Source organism: Mya arenaria, chromosome 2, assembly GCF_026914265.1.
Source record: "Mya arenaria isolate MELC-2E11 chromosome 2, ASM2691426v1".
Classification (NCBI taxonomy): domain Eukaryota; kingdom Metazoa; phylum Mollusca; class Bivalvia; order Myida; family Myidae; genus Mya; species Mya arenaria.
The window spans coordinates 28,763,047-28,786,744 of record NC_069123.1 but is presented as its reverse complement, the minus strand read 5'-3'; the positions used below and the strand labels follow the sequence as shown (position 1 = coordinate 28,786,744).

The 23,698-nt window shown below is 34.0% G+C and overlaps 1 protein-coding gene across 1 annotated transcript; it reads right to left on the bottom strand.

Moving 5' to 3' along the window:
* Window positions 1-12,849: 12,849 nt before the first annotated feature.
* LOC128225138 (syntaxin-8-like) lies at window positions 12,850-22,291 on the bottom strand. Its single transcript, XM_052935178.1, has 8 exons — window positions 22,266-22,291; window positions 21,118-21,217; window positions 20,252-20,346; window positions 18,753-18,854; window positions 18,034-18,149; window positions 16,846-16,938; window positions 16,072-16,173; window positions 12,850-15,161 (listed from the first exon to the last, which is right to left on the bottom strand). Exons 1-8 carry the CDS (start codon window positions 22,277-22,279, stop codon window positions 15,085-15,087), a joined length of 699 nt encoding a protein of 232 aa, XP_052791138.1. The 5' UTR covers window positions 22,280-22,291; the 3' UTR covers window positions 12,850-15,084.
* Window positions 22,292-23,698: the final 1,407 nt, after the last annotated feature.

Sequence of the window (23,698 nt, the reverse complement as noted above, 5' to 3'; positions counted from 1 at the left end):
ATTGTTGACAATACTTGTATAACTGTAACACTGTCAATGCCCCGAGCAGCTATAGTCTTTGTTTATTAAAATGGTTAGTATATATCAAAATTTCGTATTAATATAACTATAATTCGCAATGTTCCTTTTACGTTGTTATTCACGACAATTCTGCAAAAAATTCATTATATGTTTTTAAATATTATGTTCATCATGGAAAAAGGTATCAATGACATTAATTATCGGGTGACTATAACTACAAAATCAATGGTTTCGTTTAGTTTCTACATAATGTTTATATACGTATGAATCAGTTCATAGCAATGTTATTGACATTAACTTTTAAATTAAGTTTTTGCAATTGACCGCGATCCCAAATGGGCAAGGCATGTAATTGAATTCGGAATTAAGATTGTCCTTGTGGTCGCGGAAAAGCAATTTAGCTCGCCAGGAGGACATGTAAATGTGGTGAACTATCATGCCATTTTGTTGGAAACCTTTACAATCAACGAGGCAAACACGAAATCAGATTTTGATCAAATCCATTAAAAAAGATTGTCAATATTTTCTGGAAGTCTGGTTTATATCTGATGTCAACTTCTTCAGCATTTGCATTTTGTGACGATAATGCTCCGAAATAGCTCAAACAATCAAATGTCACAACCGTTATTGCCGAAAATGAGCATTGCCTATTAAAAATATTCTCCTCCGAGTATAATTGGATCATCGTTTTGATTGATTACAGTGAAGCATTGGCAGGATAATAATTGCTCTCCTACGTGGAATTAAATTGGGTATTCAAAGCTGGAATATCATTTCCGATTAGTAATTCATCTATGTTATCGCCAAACGTATTCTTATTCTCATTATTTTTAAAGTTTAAAATTTAAATGATTTGCCATAGTGTGATGCCTGAAATATAAGACTGATACTGTTTGGAATTTTTCGATTCATTTCGTTTTTATATCTCGAAGAATATTACACCGCATTTATATATTTTTATTGTTTTACTATATTATATTGTTTTATCTCTATTAGACTAAATGAAGACATACTTTTAAACCTTGTTTAGGCGAGCTATATTATTTCGATAGTTGTCTTTGAATGACTTTATCGTACATCTAGCGCTGTTGCTCCGGTTTCATTCATTCGTTAACAGGTGATATTAATATGCGGTCGTTGAGTACTTGAAATTAATTTATCAGTTTAAATGTTATTTTTTACTATTCTTGTTTTCAAGTTGATGCGTGCTCTGATGATGCTTATGCCTTTTAATTTAGTAAATGATGATACATGTTGGGACACGTGCGATTTATGACCATGCTTACATGTTTAAGCCCCAGTGGGTTCGGTTTCGAGTGAACCATTGTTTCTCTGACCTCCAAGGCGGTTATCTCATCATTTGTCGCTAAAGTAATTTTGGTGAGTGTGTGGACTATTTGTGCTGTTTATATAAGTGTATGTGATGTTAAATTATTTGAGTCTTTAGCTCATTGTCGTTTGGACCCTTGCATTGTGCTCACAAACAGGGCTTATTTTTGAATCTTCGACTACTGGGCTTGTCCCTGTAGTTGTCCTTGATAAGTTGATTGTGTCTAGTACCAGCTGATTAAAATATGACCTTGTTGTAATAATATATATAAACTGAGTACATGTGCACATAAATTAAAAACAAACCGAAATTAAAAACAAGGACATCCAACACAAATGGCATTTTGTGTTTGTTTTGTACACAGTGCTTGGATGATTTTTTTTTACAAAATGAAGTTTTTTTGCGATAAATGTCCTTTTGAGATGTTTAAGGACTTGGCAGAACTATCGTAATCGGCTAATTCGAACCATCACCAACGAACAATACATCTTTGTCAATGTCGTTAAAATGTAGATGTGTAAATGCATATGCGATTGCCTTAATATGGTCAAAGTTAAAGTGACACTCTTATTCAAAATCAATACTTACACATGTATAACAAACATCATTTTTTACTCATACATCTTTAACTACTTACTAAATAATGCGTTTATGGAAAATATTAATTACTTATAACAAAATTGTAACCGTGTATTTAAAAGCGCAAAAATATTAAATGATTGGTGAGTGCTAAAAGATTTTCTGTGGTCTTCGATAGTCTCATAAGGTAGAAATACCGTGTTTTATGCACATTTCTTCAATATAACTTGGTATCCTTCATAAGAACCATTGTTTTCGACATTTATTAATCCTTTTTGGAATATTAAAACAATAGTATTAATTGTGGTAAATCTTATTTGGGAGTAAGAGTGCATCTTTAAAAAATATGTAAGTGGAATAACAATTTAATATTTAAAAAAGAAGACGGCTAATAATGCTTATATACATAAAAGCGAGGATGTATAGTTCGTGAAATCTAGATTTGATTTAAACCTATTGCGATTACAGATATATGTTTGTCATAAAATTATTCTTACATATATTTTATGTTCACGAAGCTGTCTTTGTTATATAACTTCCTATTATCTCTTGCCATAAAATATCATTAATACAAATCTTTATTTCCTACTTAATACATAAACAAACATATATTTCCCTTGGATATGCGGCCAATGGTCAAATAACAGGATAATTCTTTTCGTGTGACAAAACGAATGAGATGCATATGAACAGTTGAAAAAGAAGGGATAATAAAAAAGAGCAGTGAGAATGTTCATACGAAGACATATTATTTTCCAATTGTGTTTCCTGCTTCATACAGCACTATCAAAGTTGTTCCAGTGTATGGAAGATGTATTAATAACATAATAAAAATATGGCCAAATATTTATATTTGGAAAAAAATGTTATAAGTACAACCATCATAATATTTCTGTGATCCAAATCTTTCACGTCGGGATTTGCTTACAAGTTAAAATGGTTTAGTAATATACATTGACCAATGCAGTAATGACGACACTCAATTTTTTCATGGGTTGATATAAAATACGCAGTATATACGTTTGCAAACACTAGCTGTACGGGAGAGTGTCGGTAATCCGTCCGGATTGTACAAGTTTAAAGTTTACAATGGCATGTATATAAAACGAGAAAGGAATTTATTCGAATATCAGTGAGGCTACAATTCAAAGGGAGATTAAGCAATAAATCTTTAAACTCAACTGCAACTAATAAATAAGTACATGATCGTGTAACTCCTTGTGTACCACTTATATATCATAGTATATTTGTATTGTCTTCTATTGGCTCCCTTATATCTAAATGTATCTCTCTAATATATGATAGTATCTCTCTAATGACTTCTATTATCTCTCTAATGTCACTTAATATTTACTCAAAATGTGACTGATTTGGATCATTTTGTTGTATGGGTTCGTATTTCACGTTAAGCTAGGAAATTGTTGATCATTCAAATGCTTGGTTTCTTAGGTTATATATTAGATAAAGGGTTAAAAAAGCCAAGTGTCCATAAGTTTCGACGAGGCTTAATAGTTGAAATGTTAATGAAACATTTTGTATAGATTACGAGAACTCTTTTTCAAATCATTGAACCCATTGTTACTGCACTGAAAAAGTGCACCATTGGAACGTGTTTACGTAAAGATCATTCATAAGGACACTTGGTAGATATTTGCCAGATAAAACTTCCTTGTAGAAAGTACACAGTAGAAAGTAGATCAGTATTCTATATTCTGTATAATAATCTTTGTCCCAAGTGTCTATATGTCAGCTCTTACGTCAAAAAATGGCTGAAAATATTAATGTAATTTAATCCGTTGTCAATTCTCAATGGTATCGAGACGTTATTACCCATAAAGTGCAGAGGCTATGGCCCGTTATATTAAAACATGCATATTGTTCTGTTCTATGTCCATATAAAATTTACATACGAGATATAAAGACGACTTAAAGCCGTACTAGATAACTGCGCTTAAAACTAATGCAGGCTTATTTGTCTGTTTAAATCTATGATGACATACATAGTTTTCTCGACAGCCAACAGTATAAGGCGTTAAAACAATCGGTCCATTCCATTCACGCACCGAAAGCGTATGAAGTGCTCGGAGCTGCAAAAGACACAGGACTATGCCGCGAACATGTGTTCCAGAAACTAGTGGTGTGAATTTCTGTAATGATATCATATAGGGTCAATATTGCTATACCCACTTTATAATACTTTTTGTACATAAATTCCGTCATCGCCTGAAAAAATGTGTCTCCGTTACTTATGAACAAACGCATGTTTACGTTAAATACATATATTGTGTTAATGCAAAGAATGACCAAACCATCCTAAGGAAGATAGCAGACGGACAGACAGACAGACAGAAATGTTTATTCTCGTTTCTAAGGAAGTTAGCGCTTTAGTGTGAAAAGTCCTTTAAATTACTTGATTCTTTAATATAGTATAACTATTTGTATGTCTTTTTTTCTCTTTGTTTTGTTGATTGTGTCATGAACTGTAGTGATCAAACTTAAATCTGTATATCCTTAAAGATGCACTCTCACAGATTTACCATGTTTACAACTTTTTTTTTATTTTTTGTCTTTGAAAGAGCAAGTTTTTGCGTAAATATCTGCAAAACAATGATATAAGACTGCTGACAAAAAATCAGATCGTAGATTTTCTTATTTCCGTTCGAAAATTAATGTTTTATGGCTTACACCGTTACTAACATGACATAACTAACATAAGAAAATTAATGAAATATCAACTTTTGAACTTAAATATAAAAATCTGCGATAGTCTTATATAACTAGTTTCCATGGATTTTCACAAAAATTGGCTAGTTCCAACACAAAAAAAAAAAAAAGTCAAAACGTTCAATTTGTGAGAGTGCAGCTTTAAGGCATACAAATATTCTTGTTGTTGTTTTACAGTTAGCCACAAAAATGTATTTAACACACAGCAAAAACCTTCTGGTTATATTAATAACCGTGAATCAGAAAATACATACCTATATATAACCGAAATCATTACCATTACATATTATACCTTAATATTGATAGCATTCTTGTTATTTTTATACACATTCTCACAATGTTTACATATCATTTATTCATTAATATAACTTATGTTATAATTGCCACATGCCATGCTGTGTTTTGTTTCTAAACATACTGCTGTGACGATGAGCATTTTTATGCTCATGTCGAATAAAATTTATGTTCTTTTCTGTTCTGTTCTGTTCTGTTCTGTTCTGTTCAGACTGATGAAGTGATCATGAAATCTAATCGACTTATTTATATCTATTTTCGAGTATTATCATGAACTGTTATCAAATTGATGTCGACTTGTTCACGTAAAAATTGGAAATGCCGACTTTAACCATCTAAAAATATGTCGCTATGTCGACTTGTCAAAATTTATGTGTTCGACTTTTTTGTCGACAAAAACTACATAATAGTTCGACATAAAAAACAACAACATCAATTTAAAATAGATTAGCGCCCGTATTAGTTATTTCTCCTTGTTAGTGTTTTTGTTCTTTTTAGATATCCAACAAGTCAAACTTTTGGCTATGGAAGCGTATGGCGTATGTACTGATGATATGTATCGGTCATGTGATAGTTTTGTCGATTTGTTTTATGATGACTTGACGAATTATAACACGATATGTTGTCACCATTGTGTCAATTTGTCGTTTAAATTAAGTGTATTTGTTGACTTGATTGTTATAGAAAAACACAGTTGAACATGTTATGTCGACTTCTTTTTGTGACGTCAATGCGTCTTACCATGTTTGAACTGATTTGGCGACACAGCGTATATCATCATATCGAGTTAATAAGTAAACAAGTCGACCGACATACATTTGACAAAATGTCGGTTTAACTCGCCAAGTCGACATAAAATAAGCCGACATGACCAATACTATCAGATCATCAGTATATACATTATACGCTTCCATTAATAGCCCTTGTAATTATCTTCAAATCTTATTCACACCGCAACCCAACTTTTTCAAATTATAACATTCACAAAATGAACATGTGTAATAGATGTATTTTACTTCATTGATATTCAATTACCAATAAACTTTTCAGGAGGCGAGGTTAAACAGTACAATATAACTTTTAAATATGAGCAGGTTGTTCACTTTTCTGATTGGAGCTCATTTGTTATTAGCTCCTTTTCATCTCGCCGTGAATTTAATCCAATTGCTTGATATTAAAGTAAATATGCATTAATTTGCTTTTACTCAATTCGATTTTCTCATGTGAACTACCGACAAGCTAAGTCATGAAGATTAACAATTTAGGCAGACAAATCATTTCGGATTACCATGTCTCTCCTCGTTAGAGTGTCAGGTCAGGATGGTCCATGTTTCTTGGCACTATTTCTGACATAAAATGACCGCAAATAAATGCCAAAAAATCTATAACGCCAGTATTAATATATTCGGAAATATGGCCGTCGGTCGGTGGTGAAAATGGACACCAGATTTTTCAAGAATTTCTCAAATACTTAGTAACCTGATCCGCTGAGAATCATTTTAGCAATTTTATATACTGCACATTTTCTTTGATTTATGGTCCAATTCGGTTTGTCCGTTTGGAGTCCTGTGGTCAGGCTATTATGGTCATCGGCTGACCGGTACTAGCCGCTGCTGGAGACCGCCTAGGAAAACATATAATACATTTAAAACGCATGTCAGTGTTTGTTTTTAAAACATTTCGACGCACGAGGGCTATAATCTTTGAGTGAAGTGCGACCATGCATTCCGATGGCTCAATTAAGTTCGGACAGTCGTGCGCATGTATCATTCTAACCCAGCGCCGCGTCAAGCAGGGTTGTTTATCTGGTGTCCATGAATACATTTTCAAACGAGAATTTTAATGTCTTTTCTTTATATTTATTATACACAAACATTGCAGAGATGGATGCTTATTTTTAGTTTTAATGCATTAAAGAAAAAAAAAGAATAACACACTCAACCCTGGATCCATTACTTGTGGGCACCTGAGTTATATATTATATTATGCTTTAGAAGACAACCTTTATTTTCAGGCAATCAAATGGCAAATAGGCAATCATTTAGCACTAGACTTAATCATTAATTAAGAATTTCACCTTTCGCTGGTGTTTAAAGGTTCGCCTACTGTTACTCATCTGATGCACACTCCACGGTGTTAGATTTTGCGTTGTCAATGTATCAGCCAATGCGGTTGTATTATAAGTCAGCTAGATGACCTGAAGTAATTTATTTATGATTAAGAAGGGCTCGTTCGCTACACTCACCCCCCATTCTTATTCATAAAGAATTTACTTCATGTCATCTAACTATTACATAGTCTTTAGCAGATACATTACATTTACCAAGCTATTTGTTCCTTGTTTATTTTATGTTGAATTCATGACGATTTTTATTGCCTCAATTATACATATATAACCATTTTCTAACTCTCACTCAACAGCGCACTTAAAATGCGGTCACCGGTCCCCGGGTTCACTGGGACCCATTGGAGCGACTCAGCCCAGCGGACCACACTGTTCGCAGATGTATGTTTATCTCATCAAGCACTGAACAGGAAAATTGACCATGGCAATAAAACTAGCAGTTACTGTCAAGTCTTTGTTTCCAAAGGTGCTCAAAAATAGTTTTCTGAAAAATATGTCGTCGGTTGTGCTTTTGGACGAAGTTTTAATAGAGCCCTAATGATCATTGTCAATGAATCAATATACCTATATACAGTCAAACCCGGTTGGCTCGAACTCCACGGGACCGGCGAAAAAACCGTAAGCCCTCGATAAATTCGAGCTAAGCGGGAATGTTTATATTCAGTAGAAAAAAATATGTCCTTAAACGTCCATTTCGAGCCAACGACGAAATCGAGCCAAGCGAGTCCGAGGCAACGGGGTTCGTCCTCATACATGTTATACATGTAATGACTGTCAATCAATTATGTTGAATCTCTTTGTGTTCGTTATGCCATTCTTAATGATTCTTCTCAATACTGTTAATCATTTATCATCATACTGTTTCCTATACTTTAGCAATAACGGGCCGATTGTTCTGAACTTTGTTAAAGTTAACAACGTTGTTTACCTCTTCGTTGTTAACTTTCAACTCGTTACTGCTCTGAAAGTTTAATTGATACAATTGTGATCTGTAGTATTTTTAACAACGGATGTGAGACAACTTGTTTAGCTGTTCTTGTTTATATTTTAACATGAGAAAACATCTACAATAGTTTATACGTTAACAACGATTGTTTTAATCACGCTGTTAACTTTAATGAAGTTCTGAGCAATCGGCCCATTGTGTTATTTCATATTTTTTATACAGTGTGCAACAACTTACTCGATACCTCGTTGATTTAATGCAAAAATTCATAATTACCATGTACACATCTGCAAATATTTGGTATAATAAGATGATTACATATGTGTCAAGACGATGTTCCGAGTTAATGTGTGTATTTCTTCATAACCTTTTTATTCTGTTCTGTTCTGTTCTGTTTATTACTAACAGTCTAAAGTCCAAGACTCAGACTCAGACTCAGTGAAAAACACTTTCATCAAATTTCAATGAACCATCTTTATTCCATTCGTTAACAGAAATAAATGTGAATAATTGTGCAAATTCGCAAAGTATCAACATTCAGAAAATTTCATCATCAAAACTCAACTAGAAAGAAAGTCAATGAAATGAAGATTTGCAATTTTGTGCCTTGAGGCTGAACTCGGACTTGAGACTGTTCGTAATCTCTGTCCCTATTCTGCTTTGTTCGGTTCCTGTCTGCTTCTGGTCAGATATATAAAAGTCATTTAAATTGTCAATAAGAGTTCTACTTTGAACTCAGACTTGAGACTGTTCGTAATCAATCTGTTCTGTTAAGTTCCTGTCTGTTTCTGGACAGATATATAATAGACATTTAAATTGTCAATTTAATTTCTGCTTTGAACTCAAACTTGAGACTGTTCGTAATCACTGCCACTGTTCTGTTCTGTTCTGTTCTGTTCCTGTCTGCTTCTGGTCACTGATATATAATAACCATTTAATCTGTCAATCAGATTTCTACTCTGAATTCAGACTGTTCGTACTCTCTCTCTCTCTCTCTCTCTCTCTATATATATATATATATATACCCCTGTTCTGTTCTGTTCCTGTCTGCTTCTGGTCAGATATATAATATCTGTCAATCGGATTTCAAATCTGAACACAGACTTGAGACTGTTTGTAACCTCTACCCCTGTTCTGTTCTGTTTATGTCTATTTCTGGTCAGATATATAATGATCAATTAAATTGTCAATCAGAATTTTGACACGCGCCATGAATGACACAAACTTTCGTTGTTTTATATCAAAAACTAAAACGAACGAATGCGTAACGAAGTAATTGATCATACGTATGTCTGATGGGCGATGAAATGATGTTTAACATATATTTTTAAAGCGTTTATAAACATTTACAGCCTCCATGACATGTCGCCTCTTGCATTTGATATGCTCGTGCGACTTTCTTAAAATATATCCTAATAAGTAAAAAATTAAGCTTACGCAAGGATTAATAATTATTCAAATGCATTTAAGCGAGCAATGCAAAAAATTTCTGCATTAAACATCAAAGGAGCTTCATTTCTTTCTGTGCATGCGTAAGACGTCGGTTTAATCTGTAAATTGCTATCATTTTTTTTATAAACCACAAATGTAATGTCATATATCAAAACAGATAAATGCGGCGGATTTTTTTTCTAATTTAAAACTTTAATATCAAAGGCTTCGCTTTTCAATCTTATATCATGTAATTTTCATTTTTTGAAAAGATATGCAATACATTAGCGACACCTGTGGAAATATTTTCTATTTTATTAAACTTGAAATGCACAAAACGAAATTATGATTAGCGCTATTTGAGGCAAAAAATAATACAATAAAGATTTTATGAATACAGTTGCTGGCATAAATCATGGCCTGGTTAGTTTCAATTGATTTTCTATGCTTGTCATCTGTGATTAGTCAGCTGGGATAAATAGGAACATTATTCCATAAATATAGACATCAGTTTAATAACAAATCCCTAAAAGTCGCAAGTATTTAGAAAAAGAAAAGAACATATTTAAAAACATTTCCCATCTTTATGGGAAACGCCTTATTGACTTTTTGAAGAAAAGATCCATACACGGCGCTCTGTGTGACTTCTGTAAATATTATTGCGGAAAGTCAACAAATCTCCAAACCCGAACAATGCAAGGCTGTCTTTTTAACTTAAAATCCCGCGAGTTTCCTTTTCTATTGTGTAAACGATTTCATCCGATATGTCGATTTTAGACCACAATCGTCCTATTATTGATGCAGCGAATTAAGTAATATTTGCCACTTAACAATATTAAACCATTTCTCATATCTGCTGCTAAATCGGTTAATGTTTGTTTTTAAGATAGCTATCGCTTTGATATTTATGAAAGTTTCCGAAACAAAATACTCCAAGTACAAAACTAAACACAACAATATTGTGGGAATCTTTCTTGATTAGCAAATAAGGCCCAGTTCTGTCCCGTGAATTGTAAGGAAAGGATCGAAATTATAGCACGAGAATTTCATTATGATCTACAGTCGAACCCCGTTCGCTCGAACTCCCAGGAACCGGCGAAAATATTTCGAGCCTCGGAAAATTCGAGCAAAGCGGGAATGCTTACCTTTAGTATTATGAAATCGTTGCTTTACATCTAGTTCGAATCAACGAGGAATTCGAGCCAAGCGAGTTCGAGCTAACGGGATTTGATTGTATTCCATTTTCTTATTTCGATGTATGAAGAGGTATTCAAATAGGGCCAATAATATATGTGAGGTTAGGGTTCATCTTGTCTAAAAACAGGTAGGGTAGGTATCTTCACTATAAAGCTATATAAACTACGTAATTAAACTCTCTCTTTCACACAAACACGCACGCACGCACACGCACGCACGCACGCACGCACGCACACACACACACACACACACACGCTCCCACACACACGCACGCGCGCGCACGCACCCCCCGCGCGCACACACACGGACGCACGCACATATTACACACACGCATAATATAGGTAGGGTCGGGTAACCCGAACCAAAATTATTTTTAAAGGCATTGGCTTCCTTTCTGTAGTTGAAAGCAAGTCCGGTGGATTTGCCAATGACACTTGTTCAAAATTTCTACATATAAATCAATTTGCAAGTGCTTCAAGATTGTTCGGTTTGCAATATTTTTAGACCGACTTTTCAAAGATCTGTATCTTATTTCAAAAAGCCTGCAAGCAAAATATGGAGCCCACGCGACGCATAAATTAACAAAAAAGATTTTTGGCTTTTACTGGTTGATATGATTTATAATATCCACTTAAAACCAGGATATTGACATGTTAAAGTAATTCTTAATTAATTCTATGGAAAGTTTAAGCAAACATCCCTGATAAAAAGTAAAACCTCCGTCGTACAATACCATGAGTAAAGGAATCTAATTTCAAAGATAAATATTTTAATAAACGTCAAGCTTTCTCCTAATGGACGCAATTATGCTGTGAGGATTTGTCAAGGATTATATTTGCTAGCCATGACTTTGTCAGTTTGCTTTGCAGTATTGTATCTGTTTAAAGTGACACTCTTATTCAAAATTAATACATACACATGTATTACAAACTTAAATTTTGAGTGACAAACCTTTAACTACTTACTAAATAATGCATTATTGGAAAATATTAATTACTGATAACACGATTGTAACCATGTATTAATAGCTGAATTCGCAAAAGTATTAAATGTCTGGTGAATGCTAAACGATTTACTGTGATCAACTATCGTCCCATAAGGTAGAAATATCGTGTTTTCTGCATCTTTCTTTCAAATTAACCTCAGTATCCTTCATACGAGCCATTGTTTTCGACGTTTATACATCCGTTTTGGTATATTTAAACAACTGTAGCATGTGTGGTAAATCTTATTTGGGAGTAAGAGTGCATCTTTAAGGTATCTGATGTTCTGTAATGTGAACTTATAATGCTTGACGACCCAATACTATTTTTGTTTAATCATTTGAAAGTTTTTTATGAGTATGTCACGGTATCGCTACCTATGCAGGTGTTGAGAAGGTGTGTAAGCGGTCCGGTAGCTCAATCGGTACAGCACTCGCCCTGTAAGCGATGTGTCCCGGGTTCGAGCACCGATCTGGTTGCACATTTTTCTCACCCGGCAACAATGGCGCCCAACGAGGGACCGTGTCTGTATATATACTCAATATCGCGGACATAAAATATGTACCTTGAACTGGAGACAAAACCAACAGTGACCTCAAGGTAATGTGACCTTGTCCGTTCACCTATTGATCTCAAATTCGTTAGGTGTAATCTTCTAGTCATGACCAATTGGCATACCAAGTATGAAGTTTCTTGGTGCAAGTATTCTTTAGTTATTTAGCGGAAACCATTTTGTTCAGCTCAAGGTCACCGTCAACGAATCATTTTTACCTGAAGGTAAACGCGACCTTGACCTCTGACCTACATATTTCAGTATCATAACGCGTCATCTACTAGTCATGACCACCTCGAACACCAAGTATTAAGGTCCTGGACCTAAATGATCTTCAATTATTTAGCAGAAACCGTTTTGTTTCAGCTTAAGGTCACCATGACCTTGACCTTTGACCTTCTTATCTCAACATCAGTAGGGGTCATCTAATATTGTTCATCTGCATACATATTAGTATGAAGTTCCTGGGTCCAAGCTTTCTTTAGTGATTGAGCGGAATCAAAGTGTTACATACGAACGGACAGACGGACGGGGCAAAAACTATGTCTCCCAAATAATGGGTCGGGAATATAATAAAATGTTTAAAATTGTTTTTATTGGCCTTCAAATAGTGATCTATTAGTTATTTTACTACCATTTCAATTGAAATAAAGAACAACAAAAACAATGAGAATAAATTTATACTGTTTTCTGATCAATTATTTTACAAATTAGAAATCAATCAGCAAAACATTTTCATTCATAGTATGAAAAACTTATATTGGATCATTAGGCAACCAAATTTAACTTTTTCTCATGGCTCTAAATGATATGACAAATTAATTTGTACATTGGATAACTTCAGATAACTTTTATGCACAAGTGGTATATTTCATTTCATTTCAACAGAATTGCAGTGCAGATTGAAATACCACATTGCAAGCATAGCATCTTGCAAGCAGGTGTGAGTAACTTGAAACTGTTAATACATATTAACGAAGTCACATTTATGCATAACATTAAAAAACAAAACATCAACATATGACACTTAAAACATTCCATATTCCGTATTTCTCATTTAAACAAAATTCTCCCCTTCATAAAATAAAACTGTCACTAATGCCCATTTTTTAAATTATATTAAATAGATAATCAAGGTTAATCATGAAGGGGTGTAACTAAGAATGACTTTATTTGAAACATATATAGTTGTCTCCCCTAGAATATGACAATTGTAACAATAACAATTGTAACTATAAGAAAATGTGTTATATATTTATAAAAAGATATTTGCAATCACGAATGTAATCATGGCTTAACTTAAAACAATGAGATAAAGCATACAGTCATTACATTGAATGTTCCATTCAATATGCATGGAGTTCATAAAGGTCTGCCAGCACCCATTGGCTGCATTATAGCTTTGCAAACCAAGTGCTCTTTCTGATTCATGCGAGAAAGCTTTCCTGGGTTTTAAGCTTCCAGAACTACCCTCTAATGTTGATCATCAGTTCAGGGAGCTATACTTTCGTAGAGGTGTGAAAATTTATTTATACTCGCACTCGGGCCTTGCCCATTCGGCGAGTGCTCCGTTAAGATTTTTAGTCATTTTAGGTTTTTGGAGCATAGTGCACAGACAGAATGTAACCCTGGTTAGAGCTACCCTGGTTCTTAAACGTGCACCAGTGTATAGCACTGCCAAAAGGGACCCCCATTTAACGTCCCTCCCGGAACACGATTAGTATTTTTATACTTTTATAATGGGGTGGTATTCAATATATAACAATCCTATGTCATACATCATTGACTTCAATCAATCTATTGGTCAGTTATTAGTAACAAATAATCCGATTAGCTACATCGTTCTAAGATCCAATAAAGACCAATATTGAATACCAGTCCAGGGTACCATATTTCAATTTCTTTCAGTATGACATAGTCATGATTGAACCAAGGATCTTTTAGCCCGAAGCGAACACTCTACCACTGAGCTATTGGGGCAGTTAGAAGCAATAAATAATATGACATACACTTACAGTAAAATTTCGGAAAAACTGTATTTTCCTTGTTTATTTTGAAATGTTTGCTTTATTCGTTTAAGTCATTCATATATAGATTTATAAGTAAAATATATAAAATATAAATATTGCACATGTAATTCAACATTATCAATAAACACATACACTGAATTAACATCATTTATAAAATTCATACATTGTAAAGTTATTTTTTATACAAATTAACAAATAACAGGCCAAAACTGAAGTTTGGTTTATTTCTCGATTCAGTTTCAATTTCTTTGTGAAGGTTAAAACATAAAAACAAAGATTTTTGGTGTCTATAATTTTTCACGACCAATTACAAATATGTTTTAATGCATTAAGGTAAAACATTGTATTCAGATTTGTTTTACATGTATTCTGATTATTAACAGGGAATAAAACTTGGTCCTCTAACCAACACTTACATATTAACAGTCACCATTTCACAACAAGGAACTTTGGCATTAAATTGGTAGTATCTAACTGGAAATAATTTTCATTGCTGTTCTCAGAGTAAGTTAAACTATATTACCACATGAAAAAATCAATTCTGATAAAAATCAACAATGGTCCAAAAACCTGTGATGCAACAGATATATATATAAAATTATATATACAGTCAAAACCAGTTGGCTCGATATTGCTTGGCTCAATTTCCTTGTTGGCTCAAACTGGATGTGAAGGTACTATTTTGTTTTAGTCTTTGTAAGCATTTCTGATTGGCTCAATATTCGCGAGGCTCGAAGCATTTGGCTGGTCCCTGGGATATTGCAGCCAACAAGTTTTGAATGTAAATCATTTTCATCACACATGCATCATTTCTCCCACACATATATACATGTACATTTTAAGCTCTCTTGTATCACAGAATGTTTGGTGTTCACAGGGACTTTCCACCAGGCACAACAGCGACGACGATGATGGCAACAAACAGTAGTATGATTACCACCCAGAAACCTGTTAAATATTAACAAACATTGTCACATAGTTTTACTTGCAAAAAAAGAAATGTACGTATAAATGTTACTTGGCCAAAGAAAACATTAGCCAACAGAAGTCACCATATCCAAAAGCTGCATGTATCTTATTTGTTGTCATATTACAATTTCTTGCCACTAAGGATTGGCCAATACAATATACGTAACATTGTACACAATGTTTCACCAAAGATTTATATAAGGGATGTCAAAATGAACGGCCTGGGAGGAGTGTTGTTTTTCTTAGTATAAATTTAATTAACTGATGGTGCAATTTGACGTTAATATCTTAATCTTATTAGGTCAAAAAGTGTAAATAAATGAAACTCAAAATGATAAGAAAACACAATTTGTACATATACACAGTATTCCTAATGATTCTTTTTTAATATCTAGATACCTTGTATCACACATTGGTCTTCTCTTGACAAACAAGGGGTAATGTGTTAGAATTGCATCAGAATAAGAAACTACACATGTCAGCCGATGAATCTTATAACAGAAGACAAGGGATTGAAAATCAATCTAAAATCATAATGATTCAAGCCATTTAGATCAACTTTGATAATGTAATCCAAATAAAAAAAAAAATTCATAGAGATGTTGTAAATAAGTGAAGAAAACTATGAATGAACAGGAAGGAATTTTTTTCTAATAATTTGTACTGTTCTTCAACTCTTCTTGTTATAGAGATTGTATCCCCAAACTGATAATAAATCCCATGATGAAGCAATCGATAATCGGTGAGCTAAATTGTAATCCATCCAAATCCAACAATATCCGATCAACATTTTTACCGGTACATCAGAGTTTTGTCAAAAGAGAACCATGATAAAAAACTGTGTGTCAAACACATTTGAAATAACGCCTAAATGGTAAATTCAACGTACCGCATGTAGCAGACTTCCTGTCCACTATTCTGATGTGTCTTGTCTCCTTGATCAACCGCTGTCCCGTACGGTCAGTGTGATCAATGATGTCATCAAGTATTTCTGCAAAACACACAGTTAAAAGTTCAAAGAGTACTTTGTCAGATCCATAAAGGATACTTTTGTGTATACTTTCATTTGGCATTTAAGGAGGCACCTTGACAGATATATGTTTTGTTTAAAAATTCATTTACAGTTTATATTCCCTTAGTATGTCCTTGACACCAAAAGAAAAGTTTTAGATACACAAGAATTTATACCATTACTTTGTTTGGGAAAACCTACAGGTAACATATATATATATATATATATATACAAAACAATATTAGAGACAAAATTTTAAAACACTTCATTTAAAGCTGCACTCTCACAGATTGACCATTTTTATTTTTTTTGTCTGGGGCCAATAAGACAAAATTTGCATAAATGTCTGAAAACCAGTGACCAGACCAAAAGATCAGATCGCAGTTTATCATATCAACGTTCAAAATTGATATTTATGGCTAAAAGCATTACTAACGCTTAAAGAAAATTTACTTTTCCGGCAATTTTCCAAACAATTGAGGTCTGTTCAATGGTGAATCATCTTATATGACTGAATTGTAGGAACTGATACCAAAATCAGCTGATTCTGAGACAAAAACTAAAACTAAAGCCAAGACTGTCAATCTGTGAGAGTGCAGCTATAATAAGTACCATCAAAGGAATATGAGAAATATTTCAAACTGTGATTACCATTCTGCTGTCCAACCTCATTTCCGATGTCCAGGGCCATGTTCTTCTGTCTTGATATCACATTTGACAAAGCATCCAACCCACGATCTTGCTCTGAAAATGGAAACATGATTATGGTATTATTTTTTAAATGCCTGGTACACACACTGGTGATTACTGGCGATATACCAATTGATGCATCACCATTTGCTATACCCTAGGTCAACAATTCCAATCAACATCTTATAATTCTGTTGCCGTCATGTTCTGCTTCAACTTATCGTCATAATTGATCAAACATCAGATGACAAGCGCATTGTTTTTCCCACCATTTTAGGAATGGGGCAAGGGCCTTTGGGAAAAATGTGTCATTTTGACTAATGTTTGGAAGACTTTGGAACAGTGTGAACTGCTGTAATGTGAACTGTTCAAGGAATGGTTTACATGGCTAATCTACCTCTGTAGTGTGAATTGCTAAAGGAATGGTTTACATGGCTAATCTACCTCTGTAGTGTGAATTGCTAAAGGAATGGTTTACATGGCTAATCTACCTCTGTAGTGTGAATTGCTAAAGGAATGGTTTACATGGCTAATCTACCTCTGTAGTGTGAATTGCTAAAGGAATGGTTTACATGGCTAATCTACCTCTGTAGTGTGAATTGCCAAAGGAATGGTTTACATGGCTAATCTACCTCTGTAGTGTGAATTGCCAAAGGAATGGTTTACATGGCTAATCTACCTCTGTAGTGTGAATTGCCAAAGGAATGGTTTACATGGCTAATCTACCTCTGTAGTGTGAATTGCCAAAGGAATGGTTTACATGGCTAATCTACCTCTGTAGTGTGAATTGCCAAAGGAATGGTTTACATGGCTAATCTACCTCTGTAGTGTGAATTGCCAAAGGAATGGTTTACATGGCTAATCTACCTCTGTAGTGTGAATTGCTAAAGGAATGGTTGACATGGCTAATCTACCTCTGTAGTGTGAATTGCTATAGGAATGGTTTACATGGCTAATCTACCTCTGTAGTGTGAATTGCCAAAGGAATGGTTTACATGGCTAATCTACCTCTGTAGTGTGAATTGCCAAAGGAATGGTTTACATGGCTAATCTACCTCTGTAGTGTGAATTGCCAAAGGAATGGTTTACATGGCTAATCTACCTCTGTAGTGTGAATTGCCAAAGGAATGGTTTACATGGCTCACCTACCTCTGATTATTTGCTGCTGATGATCCCGTAGCCCCATATTGCCGATACCATGGAACTCTGCGGGTTCTTCCCTTACACCCCAAGGATCGTCAGAGCCTCCAGCCATCAAACCAGCCCTAAAGAAATCACAAATGTACATCTAATTTGAGGGCTATAGGATATTGTATGATCTCTTACTTTCATGATATTCCAATTTTCAGAACTTTACAAGATTGGTGATATTGTATTTACCAACAAAGCCAAGTCTAAGACCTAACTAGTACATGAAATGGTAAGTTGCATACATGCCATATTTCTGGAGACCTCCCCAATGGATTTTGTTCATGAAACTAAGCCAAGGGGATTTTATAGGCTTCTTAACAATACATCAGTATCTAATACATGCTATATTTTTGGAACACTTCGAAAGAGATTTTAATTATAAAACCCTCTGGTGCTGTCTCTTTCGATATTCTAATTCTTAAAGCACTTATTAAACTAGTATTTCTTTTCTACTGAAAATCACTCTACTGGGTATGTATATTTTTTATTTTTTAAATTCAAGGGGATATTCGTTCTGCTCTGACAGACCAAGGGATGGATATAAGTTCCATGTACCGATAATTCATCTTCAGAAATACGTAAGCTAAAATGGCTCAAAGAAAGCCCTGTCAGCCTACCTTGACTTGCCATCGTTAGGCATATAATTTGCATATTTAAGCTAAAATGGCTCAGCCTACCTGGACTCGCCACCCTCATTCCTGAAAGCTGTCTCCAAGTGTTTCTCCTTTGTAATCAGTTTATCCATCATCCCTTGTCTACGATCAACCTCACGCTGAGTGCTGAAAAACAAAGGTCATTTAACTTTACAAAAGATACAAGTTTAGTGTTTCCAGAGCTGACCTGGTTGTCAAGCATTTACCACATTATTGCTACAATAATTTCATGCCATTTTCTCAACTAAAAACAGAGGAAAATTTATTTCTTCTTCAGATTTGTTCCAACAAACCTGGTACATGTATTTGGTCGAATAGTTAAACCACTTGCTTTGATGAAATAAATTTACAGATTCAATTTACTCAAGACATAGCATTTTAAACATAATGTATTCTTTTTACTTGACCAGTTTTTGCTGTTAATTATGACTACCGGTATGCCAACAATTTATCTTAGTGTCAATGCTCATGTCTCTGCTTACTTAGAATGTTAGTGTTTCCTCCAGGATTGATAAAGGGTATGGTATTTTCCCCCTAAAAGAGGCACATAGGAGAACATATTTTTTATCATTTACCTAAAAAGGTACCCTGGTTTAATCATAATATTAGTTTTGCATTGATATTAATTTATATATATACATATATTGAAGAAGCTGTCTCAAAACTTCTTATGAATCTGAATGAACCAGATTTTTTTCTGAAAAAACAACAACTGCCATTCCAATAAGTCATTGATTGGTTTATTTAAGAGGGTCCGCACATGTGATCATGACTTGTATAGAGACATTGGCACCAACACTAATAATGTCGTGATAGAAACATTTAAACCAACACTACGGATATTTTGTCAATATAATGATTCAATACAGGAAAAATATATAATAATTATGACTTGGTAGTCTAACAACCAGTCCTATTTAGAAATAGATGGTTATGTGTTAAACACACACATTCTTGCTAACTGGGTTTGCTTCTCGGCCTGGAGGTGTGTTTGGTTTGTGATCACCGAGCTGTAGAAGTGGATTTTCTCCGGGTACTCCAATTTGCCCCACAATACAAGACCACACACTTGTGTAAAGCAATCATGCCAGCAAAAGTCATTCACATTCTGTTGTTATGACTTGTTTGGTATTTGTTGTAAAAAGTTAAATATAAACTTAAGCAAATCTAATACTTTCGGGGAGTTCATTGACCTAAAGGGCTTAAACCATTTCGGTAATGGGTTTTGGGGCGCTTTAGAGGTCAAAGGGGGCGGAGCTCCCTGCCACAAAAGTAAAACTGGCTTTTAGAAGCCATTTTGAGGGAGGGATCTCAAAATTGAAGCAAGCTGGAGTGTAAATACTGGTACTAACAGGAAATATGGCCACCTAAAACAAACCAGATAACCTTTTAAATCGTATGAAATTATGATAACATTTCTTTTTTTTTAAACATGTTTTCCTTCCTCTTTTTGGTCCTTGTCGCCATAAGATCGGCGGAAATCTGCAAATCCACAGACAAATCACATCCCAGACTTTACTTACATGTGGTATGATGATGTTGCCCTGATGAGACCATTTTTCAGCTTCTCAACATCTCCAGAAAATTGCTTCATAGAAGACCGCACTTGCGCCGACAACTGTTGCAGAAGTATATAAAGATATTAAAGGTATCCAATGTAAGTACAATTGTTAATTTACCTAAAGGATGAACAAATAGGTGGAGAAAACACAGTATTTCTACCTTAGGAGATGATAGTTGATCACAGTAAATGTTTTAGGACCCACCAGTCATTTAATATTTATGTGTTTTACGAAGAATGTAATGATGAAAGTAAGTAAGTATCTATCATGTGTTTCCGGTACGGATAGAAAAATCTGACCTGAGGGCATGCGCGTAAGCCGGTAACAAGGCTTGCCCAGTGCCAGAGTCGGATTTTTCGATCCGTACCTGAAAAACATGATTTATATTTTTCTCGATACCTTAAATTATGAATTTGTGGAAAAATTGAAGTAGAAAAACACTATTGTACATTGCACCAAAAAGCGCGTTCGACATTTTGTACTGACATCACAAAGCGCAGTAATTTTAAATCTCTATTGATGTCAAATAATTCCTCTAAAAATCGCGCTTTTATGATTATTTATTTTCAATTTTAATTAAAAGTATTGCATACTTATGTTTTTAATTGCACTTTATTGAAATTGCATAATATACTTTTCATAAACCATACAATAAAAGAAATAAGAAGTGGCGCGGTGTTGCACGTGACTCATCTTACATAGGGGTGTAAGAAGGGTTTTTCAAGCACTGGTCACATGACCGGAAACACACGTCCGGTATGCAAGAATAAACTGTAATTAAAAACACTCAATTCTCAAGAAGAAAATTTATTTGAAGTTTATCCAACCTTTGTATATGGTTTGCTGGTCCTGTTGTGTTTATTTCGCTCTGTAATCTTTTCCATAATATCCTGCCCCAGCTGGGCACAGCGATCGTAGTCTAACAGCCTGTGGTAAAGAGGGTAATTAATAAATACTGCTGTCATCAAAATTAGAATTTTTGATGAACAAGCATTACTTTTAATATGAATCTTTGCCATGAAAAACAATTTTTTTGAAAATCCTATAATGTATGGTCAGGATACAGACCGGACAGGGATCATTTCAACCTTTGGCCTCTAAGCTTGACAGAAAAAGCACTGAGTGATAAAAATTGTGTTAGGTTGATTTTGTAGCAATGTGTTTTTCTCACACAAGTATGTTTCTGAGTAATCACATAGCAAGTTCCAAAAGATAAAATTGGAGTATGAACCATTTGAAATGTTGCTTGATGTTTGACTAGTGTGATACGCATTTCAACATCAACACTGAATACAACATTGGGATGGTAAACAAATGGTTAATTGACAATATTATTTAGAAATTATTTTTTTATGGGAAAATCAATTATTCTCAGTTTTGTGCTGTATTTAATAGTTTAGGAACATGACATCTTTTTAATTTTATTTCATCTGAACATGAAATCAGTCTGTCTAATGGACCGAGTTCCTTTACAATTTTAGTCTGACCAAGTCCCAATTTAATGGTCAGGACTGTCAACCCAGATGTTTTTGCGATTTCTGCTTTAGGTTTATCAAAACAACATAACAACATGGTGTCATAATAGTTAATAGAATTTGGCCTTTCTAAGGCAGACACTTTTATTCTTAATCCGGAAAATGAGGAAGTGCGATTAAATAACTACGCTTTATGTTCAATAATGTTCTGTAGTTCATAACAAAGTCATAGTCAAAGTTTTTTATCAATACAATTTTGGACATCTAATTAATAAAAACTTTAGATACGCCTATGTTTTTTACAGAACATTAGGCAAACATATCCGGACAAGTTCGTCCGGTTATTAGTAATCATAATAATCTTAACAGAATTTGGCTACGAGAAAAGAGAAAAGTGTAAGTGCTGTCCTTGAGACAAAATATGTTCAGACTTTTATTCTTTAATCTATAATTGTTCTGATCATTGATTGTCTATGATATTTGGTATATAATGATCTCACCAAGAATCTGTCATCTTTGTGGAGCAGGCAACAGTTGCAAAAACATGAAGATCTAGGTGGGTTGTTTTTAAAGCCTAGTTTAAGTAATGCTTGTCATGTTAATACCCTGCTTTGCATCCCTGGTTTATAGCACTGTTGTCACAGCAGGAGTCATTTTCCTGTATTTGTTCAGGCTCAGGCCATTTAGAGAGTTTGACACTTTTATAGATATATTATAATCTCATTGACTCAATAATACATAACCAATTATTGAAAAAACAATACGCACACTGCAGCCAATGTATTTACGTATTATACCGAAGGTAAATAAATGATAAAATGGTAAGAGTTGAAAGTGTTTCATTCATTTATGTTGTTTAAGATGAATCATGTTCGTGGGCTATTATATATACCATTTAACGTTACTCTTAAGCATTGTAATACTAATTAATTATTATTTGAAAATAAACATATTAGAAGAGATGTGTTGTTCATTCATTTAATAAAACCTACACTACTGCACAGCATACACCATGTTAAATCATACAGGAAGACTATGATTTACTTCAGATATTGGTGATAAAGCTTTGATGATTTTGACTTTAGTTACAAAATCAGTTTAACAATTTTGATAACATTTGCAAAAAAAACAACCCGTACAGTTTTGCAAAAGTCCAAGAGCTTATTTGCAACGGGGCCAATGTTATAATGGTGTAATTAAATATCACAACCGTGAAAGGTTTAGAAGAAAACACAAAATAAAACCTGACCTCACTGGAAATTGAGTCTTTCAATGCTTAAAATTGAAAAGAAATCTCGAATGGAGGGTACACCCGTCCCCAGCAATGTCAATTTGCTTTCTACATGCCTGAAATTGGTCTCAGGTCATAGGTTAGAAATGGTGAAGATGATAATTGTTTATTCATACTCCCAGATCAGATAACTAGGTTTTTTTTCGGAGGATGGGGAATAAAGTGCAAATTTACGTAATATAGTGGATTAATTGTGCCTCTTTGACTTACCCGGGTGCAGGGTGATACAATGTATATGATCCATTGGATTTCACATGAAATCCACATGAAAAGTGAAATCCACTCATAACTCATTTTTTTACAAATATTTATTTGTATTGAACAAATATTGAATATGGTTCATCAATTAGGCATAATATTTCAAATTATTTTGAAATTGATAAAAATATGAAGTTACTTTAAACTTTTCGAAAAATGTACGGAAATCAACGTAAAATCCAATTTTCAAGCAGTAAGAACCACTAAGAAATCATTTATCATAAACAAATAAAAAAGTGGAATATACTTCACAAGCAGTTTATATATACAATTTAAATAAAATTGATAAAAAGATGAAGAAGTTATAGAAAAAATGTCCAGAAATCGACGTGAAATCCCCTTATCCACCCATAACCCTTTATGTTTAACAAATGTTTTTAATTG